At 39.6% G+C, this 13,920-nt stretch overlaps 1 protein-coding gene across 1 annotated transcript in view; it reads right to left on the bottom strand.

Moving 5' to 3' along the window:
* WDR70 (WD repeat domain 70) overlaps positions 1–12,358 on the bottom strand; it is a 294,218-nt gene extending 281,860 nt beyond the window's left edge. Inside the window, exons 1-4 of the mRNA XM_032851351.1 lie at positions 12,310–12,358; positions 12,149–12,214; positions 9,675–9,758; positions 1,874–1,994 (exon numbers count right to left, since the gene is read on the bottom strand). Of these exons, the coding sequence (XP_032707242.1) occupies positions 1,874–1,994; positions 9,675–9,758; positions 12,149–12,214; positions 12,310–12,334 (296 nt within the window). The 5' untranslated portion in view covers positions 12,335–12,358. The remainder of the gene's footprint in view (positions 1–1,873; positions 1,995–9,674; positions 9,759–12,148; positions 12,215–12,309) is intronic.
* Between the last annotated feature and the right edge of the window lie 1,562 nt (positions 12,359–13,920).

The raw sequence follows: 13,920 nt of genomic DNA, 5'->3' as shown, positions 1-13,920 counted from the left end.
CCCGAAATTTGTTTAAAATATATAGGACTGAATGAAACACACCAAGAGAGCAGAAGAAGAATTCCAGAACCAAATTCAAATTATCGTAAGAAATAATTTGTAAATAACAACAAGTATGCATTTAAAGATAGTAAAGAAGATGTCCACCATGTAATGACTACTGAACATCCATAATATAAAATAGAAAACTACTCTGGAATCATACCCTACATTACACACTGGAATCACCAAGATAAGCCAAAGCCAAACACACCCCCCGCCAAAAAAAAAAAAAAAAAAAAAAAAAAGTTGGACTCCTACCTCACACCACATCAAAATTAACTCAAAATGAATCAATGACCAAAATAAGAGCGAAAACCATAAATCTCTTCAGGTGTCTGGGTGGCTCAATCAAATAAAGCATCTGCCGTCGGCTCAGGTCACGACCCCAGGGTGCTGGGATCAAGCCCCACACTGGGCTCTCCTGCTCAGCAGGGAGTCTGCTTCTCCCTCTGCCTGCTTGTGCTCCCTGCGACCCAATCAAATAAATAAAATCTTTTAAAATTTTAAAAAATAAATAAAACCATAAAACTCTTAAAAGAAAAACAAGGGGAAATCTTCACAATCTATACTTTGGCAATGGATTCTCAAGGTGGTACCAAAAGGATAAGCAACAAAAAGAAAAAATATGTAAGTTGGACTTCATCAAAATTAAAAACTTCAATACGCCAAAGTACATTATTTTTTTTAAAGATTTTATTTATTTATTTGACAGACAGAGATCACAAGTAGGCAGAGAGGCAGGCAGAGAGAGAGAGGGAGAAGCAGGCTCCCTGCTGAGCAGAGAGCCCGATGCAGGGCTCAATCCCAGGACCCTGGGATCATGACCTGAGCCGAAGGCAGAGGATTTAACCCACTGAGCAACCCAGGCGCCTCACCAAAATACATTATTAAGAAAGTGAAAAGACAGTGGTGCTGGCTGGCTCAGTTGGTACAGAATGCGATTCCTGTTCTTGGGGGTATGAGTTCAAGCTCTACATGTGGCAGAGAGTTTACTTTAAAAAAATATTTAAGAAAGTGAAAAGCCGGGGTGCTCAGTCAGTTAAGCCTCTGCCTTTGGTTCAGGTCATGATCCCAGGGTCTTGGGATTGAGCCCCAAATCAGGTTCTCTGCTCAGCAGGAAGCCTGCTTCTCCCTTTCCCACTCCCCTTGCCTGTGTTCCCTCTCTCACTGTGTCTCTCTCTGTCAAATAAAGAAATAAAATCTTTTTTTTTTTTTAAATCCTTAACTAACATGTTCTTTCTTATTTATTTAAAAATGTGTGGGGCACCTGGGTGGCTCAGTGGGTTAAGCCTCTGCCTTCGGCTCAGGTCATGATCTCAGGGCCCTGGGATCAAGCCCCGCATTGGGCTTTCTGCTCAGAAGGCAGCCTACTTCCCTCTCTCTCTGCCTGCTGCTCTGCCTACTTGTGATCTCTCTCCCTCTGTCAAATAAATAAATAAAATCTTTAAAAAAAAAATTAAAATGTGTATTGGTTTACAAAATTTCAAGAAAATTCTTTTTAATTATGGGCTTTCTCCCCACAAGGAAAAGGTCACCACCTCCCTTCACAGGACTAATAAAGACTGCTTCCCATTGTGTCAATGCATAGTAATTGTGGTCACCAACAGGAGAAGCTGCCATTTGCTTCCTAATCTCTGAGAAAACTAAATAGTGTTTACTCACTGACCTCTAATTAGAACTAAAAATTTTTAAAAAGAAAAAAATCAGTTTCTTAGAACAAAATCAGTCTTAATCCTCTTTCTTTGCAAAAACTACCAGTTTCAATTATCTGAGATTAAACACCTAAATGGGAATGATAGTTTAATGGAATCTTTTTGAGAAAGTCAAGCACCTGGAAGACGATTTAGAGCCATCTCTGACTACGTGTGACCCTGAAGATGTTGGTTCAATATCTTCATTTTGCCTTCTTAATTCTTTCTCTCTGTTCATTTCTTCCTCTTTTTCTCTTGCTTCTGTAAAGATTTAAAAAATTTTTCAATAGTTAAGACTTCAAAAATTTGTGAGGACAATAAAGGCTAAAAATTAATATAGTCAAAGTGATGTAATTTAAAGTAGTGCCAGTAACAGCAAAAACTTATCAACCTAAGTACCCAAATTGGGAAAATAACTGAACTACTGTATATCAATATAAAATCCTGCCATTAGGGACATGTGGGTGGCTCAGTCAGTTGAGCATCTACCTTTGGCTAGTGCCATGATCTCAGAGGCTTAGGATCGAGTCCCCAGTCAGGCTCCCTGCCCAGGAGTGAGTCTGCTTCTCCCTCTCCTTGCCATTCCCCCTCCTTGAGCTCTATATCTCTCTGACAAATACATAAAATCTTTAAACAATTAATTAATTTAATACAACCAATAAAAATAGTGATGGAAAATATATAAATCTGGGAAAATAATAACAGATATGCTAAGCAAAATTAACATGAGAATAGTATGTGAATGACATGGCACTCTCTAACGGGGCAGCTGACTGGCTCAGTCACTAAAGCACGTGACACTTGACTTCAGGGTTGTGGGTTTGAGCCCTGCATGGGGTAGACAGATTACTTAAAAATAAAATCTTAAAAGGGCACCTGGGTGGCTCAGTGGGTTGCAGCCTCTGCCTTCAGCTTGGGTCATGATCCCAGAATCCTGGGATCGAGCCCCGCATTGGGCTCTCTGCTCGGCGGGGAGTCTGCTTTCCCCCTCTCTCTCTGCCTGCCTCTCTGCCTGCTTGTGATCTCTGTCTGTCAAATAAATAAATAAAATCTTTAAAAAAAATCTTAAAAAATAAATAAAAATTTTTAAAAAATAAAAAGAGGGGCACCTGGGTCAGTTAAGTGTCAGTTAAGCATCTGCCTTTGACTCAGGTCATGATCCCAACACCCTGGGATCAAGCCCTGAGTCAGGCTCCCTGCTCAAGAGGGAGTCTGCTTCTCCCTCTCCCCGCTCCCAATTGTACTCTCTCTTGCTCTCTCTCTCAAATAAATAAATAAAATATTTAAATTAATTAATGAATTAAGTAAATTAAAATGAAAAGATGTGGAAGGTGACAAGTAAAAAATAAAGTGTCCAAAGGTAAGACTTTAGGTAACTTCACTTTTTATTTTTAATATATTTTAAACTATAAACTCAGAATTTTGTTCATTTCTGATGTTCCCCACTGGGTTTGTGGTAAGGGACTTCCCACAAAAATCTTGAGAAAATTTCAGATTTCTAGAGTTATTTACCTTGGAAAGACAAAAAAAATTATCCAAAGAAATTTGATCTTTTTCCTCTGATAATGTCACTCTACAATTGGAGGGCACATAGGAAGGAACTGAGTTACTTAAATTGTTCTCAACTGCCACCATCCTCAACGGCCTGAGATAATCTTTAACATTTTTTTCTTAATAATGAAAAACAATACACCTAAAGTTAAACAGTATCACAAGGCACTTATTAATTGGAATGTTGTACTCTTTAGGGTCTTTTGTTGATAGGATATGGAGGATAAGAAATAAGAAGATAACAAACATACATGGACAAGTAACTAGATAGCCTTTTATTTCAAACAGGGAAGATAAAACTACAGGATGAGGAAAGGCAAACACTATAACTCTAGCTCATGTTGATATTTTTTGTGCTCACCACTGGGCTAAGGTGGGTGGGTTAGGTAATTCTGCACTCTGATGCTGAGGTTGAAAAAAAATAAAGAAGATAATGTCTAAATAGAAAAGTAGGCCTGCATGGCTCCTACCATCATCCTGGGTGAGAGGGGAGAGGTTGGGAGCAGGGGGTGAAACCACACTTGGACACTTGATCCTAGGCTCTGGTCTTGGGGCATTTCTGACCTTAATCAGTAAATAATACCTAGGCGTACATTATTAGCCTCCTATACAGCAGCCATTTCTTCCTTTTCCCCTTGCTAAGAAAAACCACAACTTTCTCCAGGTAAGAGGAAGCAGGTGCTTCAGCAGATGCTGGGCCCCTCCCTGCCCAGAGGGGTAAAGCTTGATTCCAAGTCAACTATATTGCTCTTGCCAGTGGCTGTATTTTGGAACTAACGTTCCACACTAACACCAGCCTATAAGATATGAGAAGTCAGCTGGAGGAACATTTGAGAAAGGTTTTCTTACTTCTAAAAACAAGATATACAGAACAGTATCCTTTCAGCCTGTGGAGGTGGTCATCTGCTTGTAACAAAATTTCACTTATAATTTTGGGTGATGAGTGCAGTCAGTTTAAAACAAGCCAATACCCTAAAACTGGCAAAGCAGAAAAAGGGGGGAAAACTTAATGTTCCTCGTGCCAGGACTCAGAAGATGGAAGAGCCCCATTCCAGAGTTGTTTTCATGTGTAACACTAAATTTTTCTTATTTGAGTCATTTTTAATTAGGTCTTCTATGACTTCTTTGCAAGTAACCACCTTATAATAACAACCTTAGTTTAACAAATATTACAGCAGCTAATACATGGCGTTTACTACGTATCAGGTATTTTTTAAAAGATTTTATTTATTTATTTATTTGTCAGAGAGAACTTCCGACAAAGGGTATCATTTCATGCATTTTCATCAAATGTGGAACCAAGTACACTGTCAGCCCTGTAAAAATGCTCTGTATCTTCCCTTAACCAAACTGAATTAACCTACTATCCAACATCTAATTTTATTTTTCCAAACACCTCATTTTATTGTTCTACTTTCAAACAGTTACCAATTTTTGGATAGCCGTTTCTGAAAAGCTTCTCCACGAGTATGCAATTTTTGTCTAGGTAATGGCAAACTATCCAAAAGTACTCTCTCTCATTGGGCTCATTCACACAAATTGCAGAGTCAAAGGAATATAATTGGGCACATAAAAATCTCAGAGCCGGGACGCCTGAGTGGCTCAGTGGGTTGAAGCATCTGCCTTTGGTTCAGGTCATGATTCCAGGGTCCTGGGATGGAGCCCCGCATCCGGCTCTCTGCTCAGCAGGGAGCCTGCTTCCCCACCACCTCTCTCTGCCTGCCTCTCTGCCTACCTGTGATCTCTGATAAATAAAATCTTTTAAAAAAATAAAATCTCAGAGCCAATCATTACAGCAATCACTTAACTTAAAGAAATGAGACTTAAAATGTAAAGGAAATAAATTACTGTAAATATAAGCTAGAATAAATGTTTTCTCATCATGATACTATTTTTACCCATAGGACTTAAATCTTGCTAAATGTTTTTGTTACTCTAACTTAAAAAACAATTCACCAGCTTACCAATTTCATGTAAATCTAAATTCAAAATATTTAATGCCAAAATACTAGGAAATTAAAAAATAAGAACATTTTAACTACATTAATTACATTTCTCCATTAAATATTTAGGGATGTAACTATTATGTACTAAGCTCTACTAGGCTTATATTTACAGTATAAAAGTGAAAACAAGATTTTTATCCTCAATATGTGCAAAATATTAGGAAAAAATTTATAGTATTCTTTAAAGTGTTATGGATATAAAGGCAGGGAACAATTATTATGTCCAGACGGATTTTCAAAAAAATCCCTAGAAATATGTGTGAGGCCTTAAAAGATAAGGTAGGATTTAACCAGGTAGGAAGACCATTTCAGGTACACATACATACACACACACTCTTAAAGCTTTTCTAATTTCTAAAATCTCTGGGACAGGTTCTCTTTTCAGGATCACTTAAAATCATATTCAAATCCTATTTTAACTGTTTTTTCAAAGATGTTTCCTATCCTACACAGATAAGGCTCATAAATCCATCTAAAGCACAGGCATACCTAGGGACACCTGGTGGCTTAGTCAGTTAAGCCTCTGTCTTTGGCTCAGGTCAGGATCTCAGGGTCCTGGGATTGAGCCCTGGGTGGGGGGGGAGGGACAGAGGCCCCCCCCACCCCCAGCCCTGCCAGGGTCCCTACTCAGCAGGATTCTACTTCTCCCACTCCCTCTGGCCCTCCCCCTTGCACACACTCACTCGTGTGCTTTCTCCCTAATAATTTTTAATAAATAAAATACACGCACACCCAAAGTAAGTATTTGAATAAATTTTTCTTCTCTATTTATCTCCTCATAGTATTATAGCTTTAAAAAGGACCTATGTCTTTCATATGTCCTAGACATATTTACTAGAGCTTTCAGAAAAATAAAACACTTTAGAGGCCCCTGGGTGGCTCAGTTAAGCACCTGCCATCAGCTCAGGTCATGATGCCAGAGGCCCAGAATTAAGTCCTGTTTCAGGCTCCCTGCTCATCAGAGAGCCTGTTTCTCCCTCTGCCCCTCACCCCACCCGTGCTCCCTTGTGCTCTTTCTCTCTCAAATAAATAATAAAATCTTAAAAAAAAAAAAAAAAAAGGAAAATGAAAACACTTTAAAAAAACCACTTACACGGTTATTTCCTGACATTTAACATAATGCATACTTTATTGAGGTTTTAGAGTAATTCATCCTTTCTATGAGAGCATTTACCAACGAAAACAGTTCATATTCATATACACAGACAAACTTGCTATTAAAAGGGACCATGGGGCAGGAGGGGGAGGGATGATTCAGTTTTATTTTCCTCAAGCCTAATGTCAATGCCCTCAGAAAGACTCCAAAACAATCACGAGATAAAGAATGCCCATATCTCAATTTTTGAACTTTCAAGAAAAACAAGTGAAACTTTGGATTCATGTGTTTAGATCAGGGGTAAAAACAGTGGTCCAAGTCCAAGAATATAATGCTAAATCAAGAAAGTTCAACATGGGTGCCTGGGTGGCTCAGTCGGGTGAGCGACTGCCTTTGGCTCAGGTTGTGATCCTGGAGTCCCAGGATCGAGTCCCACATTGGGCTCCCAGCTCCACAGGGAGTCTGCTTCTCCTTCTGACCTTCTACCCTCTCATGTTTTCTCTTGCTCACTCGGTCTCTCAAAATAAATTTTAAAAATCTTAAAAAAAAAAAAAAAAGAAAGTTCAATATATTTAATTCAAGAAAGTTCAATATATTTAATTCATCCACAAATTATCACAGGAGAACTTGGTCTTCCGATGATTTTTCGAATTTTAAAAATCTAGTAACTGTTCATTGTAATTCCCCTTAGGTGCTAAATGCACACATGCTTTGCTAAGAAAAAATGTAGGAGTTAAAAGTAATTGTTTTCAAAGTACTTTACTGTTTAAAAGGTACTATGCCACAAGATGGGGTCGGGAGGGAGACAAACCATAAGAGACTCTTAATCTCACAAAACAAATTGAGGGTTGCGGGCCGGGGGGGTGGTAGGGAGAGGGTGGTGGGGTTATGGACATTGGGGAAGGTATGTGCTATGGTGAGTGCTGTGAAGTTTATAAACCTGGCGACTCACAGACCTGTACCCCTGGGGTTAATAATACATTATATGTTAATAAAAAAGAAAAAAATAAAAGGTACTATGCCCAACATCTTAATCCCTTCAAGAAACTTGTAAGGGATCCCTTATTATCACTTCCACCTGACAGATGAGGAAATTAAGGATCTGAAATTTGAAAACCCACCAACATTATCTCTAGTAGTATGTGCAGCTGACCCTGAAACCCAGGTCCTCCAACTCCAAATCCCAAGTTCTATAAAACAGGTGGGGCCATTTTAAAACATTCTCCAAAAAAGCAGAATTTATTTTTTAAAAGGCAGTATTAGAGTTCTAAATTCAATCTTCTCAAGTATATATTGAGAACTTATCCTGCAAGACATGGTACAGGGAACTATAAAACTTACTTAGGTAAACAATCTCTGTTCCAAGTGTTTTGTTATCACAAGCTGAAAGAGGTTAAATACAAGAGAGCTATACTCTAATAGCATAAGCACTAACTAAAAAGTGTAATTTTAAAATTAAGTGGTTAAAGAATGTATAAATATGCCTGAAGTAGTAGCATTTCTTTGCATTTTGTCTGATGATATTATTTAATATTTTTAAGTGTGGTAGAGGTATTTCAGTTAAGTTTTTTAAAGGATCAGTATCTCTTAAAGACACATACTAAAGTATTCATGGGTGAAATAATGTGTCTCAGATTTGTATCAAAATAATGTGACAGGGGAAGAAAATGGAAATAACACCAGCTGTGCATTATTATAGTTCTTAAATCTGTGTGATAAGAGTTCATTACTATACTTTTGTATGTGTTTGAAATGTGTTATTAATGACAGTTCTTTCTAAAAAATAGGAGGGCTTCCCGCCACAAAAAAAAAAAAAAAAACGTATTCTTCCAAAGACCGAAAAATTTCACAACAAGCTCATTTTCCAAATATTAGCTATTACTGCTATATAGTTTATTATTTTAAAACCAAAAAGGACAATTGCCAGAATATTCACTTAAATTCTTCCAGAAGTCCTGTCTCTCATTTCTAGCCCCTTTTGCGCTATCAAGATACATCCATCTTTTCAGTGAAAGAATGATCTGAGTCTTATCCAAAGAAAGCAATGGAGGGGCACCAGGGTGGCTCAGTCGGTTAAGCATCTGCCTTCCACTCAGGTCATGATACCAGGGTCCTAGGATTGAGTCCCACATTGGGCTCTCTGCTCAGTGGGGAGCCTGCATCTCCTTCTCCCTCTGCCTGCCACTCTCCCCACTTGTGCGCTTTCTCTTATGTAAATCTCCTATTTGGGTGGCTCAGTTGATAAGGCGACTGCCTTTGGCTCACGTCATGACCCTGGAGTCCTGCATCAGGCTCCCTGCTTGGCACGGAGTCTGCTTCTCTCTCTGACCCTCCCTCTTCTCATACTCTCCCTTTCTCTCTCTCTCATTCTCTCTCTCAAATACAGAAATAAAATATTTTGAAAAATTTAAAAAATTGAAAATTAAATAAAATCTTTTAAAAAAACCAAAGATCTGGGGCACCTGGGTGGCTCAGTGGGTTAAGCCGCTGCCTTCGGCTCAGGTCATGATCTCAGGGTCCTGGGATCGAGTCCCGCATCGGGCTCTCTGCTCAGCAGGGAGCCTGCTTCCCTCTCTCTCTCTCTCTCTCTGCCTGCCTCTCCGTCTACTTGTGATCTCTCAATCTGTCAAATAAATAAATAAATAAATAAATAACAAAGATCAAAAAACAAAGAAAGCAGTAGAGGAGTCAGTCTACTTGGAAGACCCTAAGGTGGTACCCAGAATTGCCGACCACCTGCTATCACACCAGACAGTCTGGAAATTAAGGCCTTCATTACATGTCTGATACAACTCATTAGTGCAAGGGTTCAACAGGAGCAGCCACATTCACTGTATGTCTCAATTTTCTATACTGTCTGAGTCAACAGTCAGTGGTGTACACAGCTCTCAGAGCCACCTCTCGCCCAGCCTTCCAAATACTGGTTCCGCTGTAAGCAGGAAAAGAAAAAAATGAAGTGAAAATCAGATAAAGGTGGAAGGAGAGGTAATAAAGAAACTGCTATTTTGATTCTTATAAATTAATTTAGAATCCCTGTTTGTTCATAGCAGAATTGCCTTCAAAAAGATTTTTAGCATTCAGACTTTCTTACCCTACTTAGATGCAACTTTTACCATGCTAAAATAAGAACAATAATAATAATAATAACCTCTGCTTCCAAAGGAACCAGCACATTTGGTCTTTTAACAGCTCTGAATTTTTTTTCAGCCTAATAGTAACTGTCAACATACTTGTGTAAGGCATAAACAATATTTATACCAATAAAAGAACCATAACTGAACTTCTTACCCAGTGTTTTCCGACTTCTTTCCACAGCTGTTCTTCGCGTTTGTTCAAACATTGCTTCCAAATCAAATGTGCGAGCTTTTTTTCCTAAACAGAAATAAGTAGCAAACTGTGATCTTCTTGCATTAAGCTGGCCAAACTTTAGGTACTCCATAAACACTTATTAAATGATTGATAATCATTTAGTCTGTTTAATTTATAGCACGGCAACAAGAAAAATACCTAGGAAGAAAGAGTTTACTTCCCAGGGAAATTTTAATGACAGTCTCATCATTAATCAGCCGACTTTCCCATCCTCCTTTAATACACCTGGACTCTACCCCTGAAATCTACAACACTGGTCATATGCAGAATGGAGAATGTTCATACCCTAATTTCTGGAACCCGGGAATATGTTACATTACAGGGCAAAAGAGACTTTGTAGATCTAATTAAGGTTATGGACTTCAAAACAGATTATCCTAGTTGGCCCTGTCTAATCACAGATGACCTTACAAGCAAAGATGAAGAACAGATGCAGCTAAAGTCAGAGAGATGTGAAGTATGAGACGAACTGGAAATACTAGCTGGAGTTTTCAGATGACGACAGTAATGCAAGCACCTTAAGAAGCGAAGAGATTCCCACCTGACAGCAAATAAGGAAACAGAGGCCTCAGCCCTAAAACTACAAGAAACTAAATTCTGACAACAACGTGAATGGGCTTGGAAGCAATATTATATTTGTTTCATTGCCTTTTTTTTTAAATAACAATGTCTACTTCATGTTAGTAAGAATATGGTAAAAATATCACTCTTACATAATACTGACTTTGGTATAAAATGAAACAACCTTTCTGAAGCGCGTTATGACAAAATGTATCAATTAATTTTAAAAGACATATACCCAGGAGCACCTGGTTGGCTCAGTCAGTTAAGCATAGGACTCTAGATCTCAGTGCCATGAGTTCAAGCCCCAGGTTGGGCTCCACACTGGCTGGGAAGCCTGCTTAAAAAATAAATTTAAAAAATAAATAAATAAATAAATTTTAAAAAATTAAAAAATAAAAAAGATATATACCCAATGTTTTTGGTTACTTTTTAATATATTTTTATTATAGTCCCCTCTTTAGAAATTTATCCTATGGAAATCCTTTTTTACAAAAAGAAAGGTTTATTCATAAAGATATTCTTTTGAGTATTACTAATAAAAGTTAGAATTAGAAACTATGTAGGCCAAAATTATGACACTTCTATTAAATGTACTATCCAGCCATTAAAAATGTTTTGGAAGAGCACGTTATAATATGGAAAATCCTCACAGTATTAAGAATTAAAATACATAATTAAGAATAACATAAAATTGTACATACATATGATCTTAATTTTCTTGATAAATATACAACAGGAAAGAATAGAAAAATAACTTCTAAGTCTTGACTTCTAGATCATGCAATTTTTAAGGATTTTACTTCTTCCTTATTTGTTTTTCCGATTTTCTGCTATTAATATGTGTTACTTTTGAAATTAGGGAGGAAACTATTTTAAAGAACTGAAACAAAATTAAATAGTATAGGGACACCTGGGTGGCTCAGCCAGTTAAGCATCTGCCTTCACCTCAGGTCATAATCCCATGGTCCCAGGATGGAGCCCGGCATCGGGTTCCTTATTCGCAGGGAGCCTGCTTCTTCCTCTGCCTGCCACTCCCCCTGCTTGTGTGCTCGCTCACTCTCTCTTTCTCTCTCTGGCAAATAAATAAATAAAATCATTTTAAAAGACCGACAAAAATAGATACTACAGTAATACATAACTATATAGTATTTTGTAAACACGACCAGCTACAGGTAAAAATGTGGCATAAGACATTACCATAATAAATGAGTATATGAACACCAACAAGAGACCTGGACACATCAGCCCGATATTTGTTCCATCCAGGACCCAAGAGAAATGGGAAGGAGATTTACATTTGTTTCTTACAAGCAGTATGTTTTCAACAGATGACTACATCTCTGTTTGAAATGTTCATCTTTATCTCACAGCAAGACTCTACAGAGAGACTGAAGTGACAATTCCGGGGAAGAAAGGCTTTAATCAAAAAGGATTTAGTAACTCTTATAATTATCACTCAATGCACCACTTGTTGCCAGAAAGGCCATCTCATTGCAGACCACAGTCAATGGTTAGCTCTCAGCCTCAGGACACAAAAAGACAACTCCCTCCACGCACCAACACGTCCACAGCATAGATCACAAAGCTATCTTTCCCACAAGCCTTCCCATACGTGTCACCTGAGCTGGTCCCAACAGTCAAGCAAGAATTAGCGGATGGGAAAGAAACTACGGAGAAATTGCAAGGCATACCCTAGAGCGAAAGTAACTAGGGCTTGGTGCAGCGGAGGGTGCGGACCAGAAGGGACAGCTGGGTCTCCTCTCTCAACCTGCCGTTCTTAAAAGCCCTGCAAAAGGAGACGGGGGCTAAGCGTTAAGACGGTCACTCACCGAACCCCGTGAAGCCCATGGTGACCGCCAGCTGCGGATCCGGTCCCGACGCGTCTGAGCCTGTCACTGGGGCAAGAGGAGGAGGAGACCTCGTTAGTGCGGCGACCCCGGAGCCCCCTAGCCCTCCCCGCCCTGCCTGGCATCGCCCCCACGGAACCCACCTTCGCTGGGCCCCGGGCGCTCCATGGCCAGCCGCCTGCCTCAGAACTAACTGCAGCCACAGCACAACCAGCTGCGGAAGACTCGAGGCAAAACCAACAGGAAGTATCGCCTTGGAGAGACGCCGCGGCCAAGGCCAAGAGCGTCGCCTTCCGCGAGGAGATGGCGGTCCCCGGAGCTACGCCGCCCTACCGGGTTGGCGGGGCATAAGCGCCGCCGAGATCACCTACTTACTCAACCCACTGGCTGGAAACATTCCGTAGTTTGTGTCAGCATCCTTTCTTTTTCCTCTTCCTCCCTCCCTCCCTCCGTTCCTCCCTTCCGCTCTTCATCCCTTACTCCTTTCCTTCCTTCCTCCCTCCCTTCTTTTTTTCCCTACATTTTGTTCACTGATTATATATGATTGGTATAATAAGCATTTAGAAAAAGAAAGAAGGAGTACACAGGTCCTACAAGCAACGAGTAGACCCCGTGGAACACCCCCCCCCCAATCAGGCAATATTTCTCAATCTCAGTTGCGTATTAGTATCACCTGGGGAGGTGTTTTGTTTTGTCTTCCCTTGATTGATTTGTTTTGTATTGAAGTACAGTTGACACAATGCTACATTAGTTTCAGACATTCAACATAGTGACTCAACAAGTCTATATATTATGCCCACGAGGGTAGCTACTATCTATCACCCTACAACACTATTACAATACCCTTGACTGGATCACCTATCCTGTACCTTTTATACCCATGACCTATTCATTCCACGACTGGAAGGAAGCCTGTGTCTTCCTTCTCCCTTTCCCCTATTTTGCCCATCCTCCTCCCTCTGGAAACCATCAGTTTGTTCTCTGTATTTATGGGTCTGTTTCTTCCTTTTGATTGCGTGTGTGTGTGTGTGTGTGTGTGTGTGCACGTGTGTATGTTTCTTGGACTCTACATATCAGTAAAATTATATGATGTTTGTCTTTGACTTATTTTACTTAGCAGAAGTCTCCCTAGGTCCGTCCACGTTGTTGCAAATGTCAAGATCTCATACATTTTTGTGAACACTCTTTATTTTTAAGGTGCAATTTACTGCCAAGGTGACACAGTCCTCACAGAATTCTAAAGAAAAACCAAAAAACTCCCTCTTAGCATTTTGTCCTTTCCTATGAGGAAATGCTCACAGTTCTCCACCCTTTGAGTATATTTTAAGGAAAAAAAAATAGTATTTACTACATGACTGAAAAGTACACAGGAGCCTGTGTAGCTAAGATTGGCAAAAATGCACTAAGGGCATTTGGCTTATTTGGTTAGGTGCCTGAATCTTATCTCAGCTCAGGTCTTGATCTCAGGATCATGAGTTCAAGCCCTGTGTTGGGCTCCATGCTGGGAGTGGAGCCTACTTTAAAAAAAAAAAAAATCTCTAGGGGCACCTGGGTGGCTCAGTTGGTTAAATGTCTGCCTTCAGCTCAGGTCATGATCTCAGGGTCCTGGGATGGAGTCCTGGATGGGGCTCCCTTGCTCAGCAGGCAGTCGGCTTCTCCCTCTCCCTCTGCCTCTGCCCCTACCCCTGCTTGTGCACAGTCTCTCTCAAATAAATAAAATCTTTTTAAAAATAAAGATAAATAAAATAAATGCT

Source organism: Lontra canadensis, unplaced genomic scaffold (genome assembly GCF_010015895.1).
Source record: "Lontra canadensis isolate GAN:19392208 unplaced genomic scaffold, GSC_riverotter_1.0 scaffold5, whole genome shotgun sequence".
NCBI lineage: Eukaryota > Metazoa > Chordata > Mammalia > Carnivora > Mustelidae > Lontra > Lontra canadensis.
The sequence above is the reverse complement of the archived record's forward strand: the minus strand, read 5'-3'. Positions and strand labels throughout refer to the sequence as shown.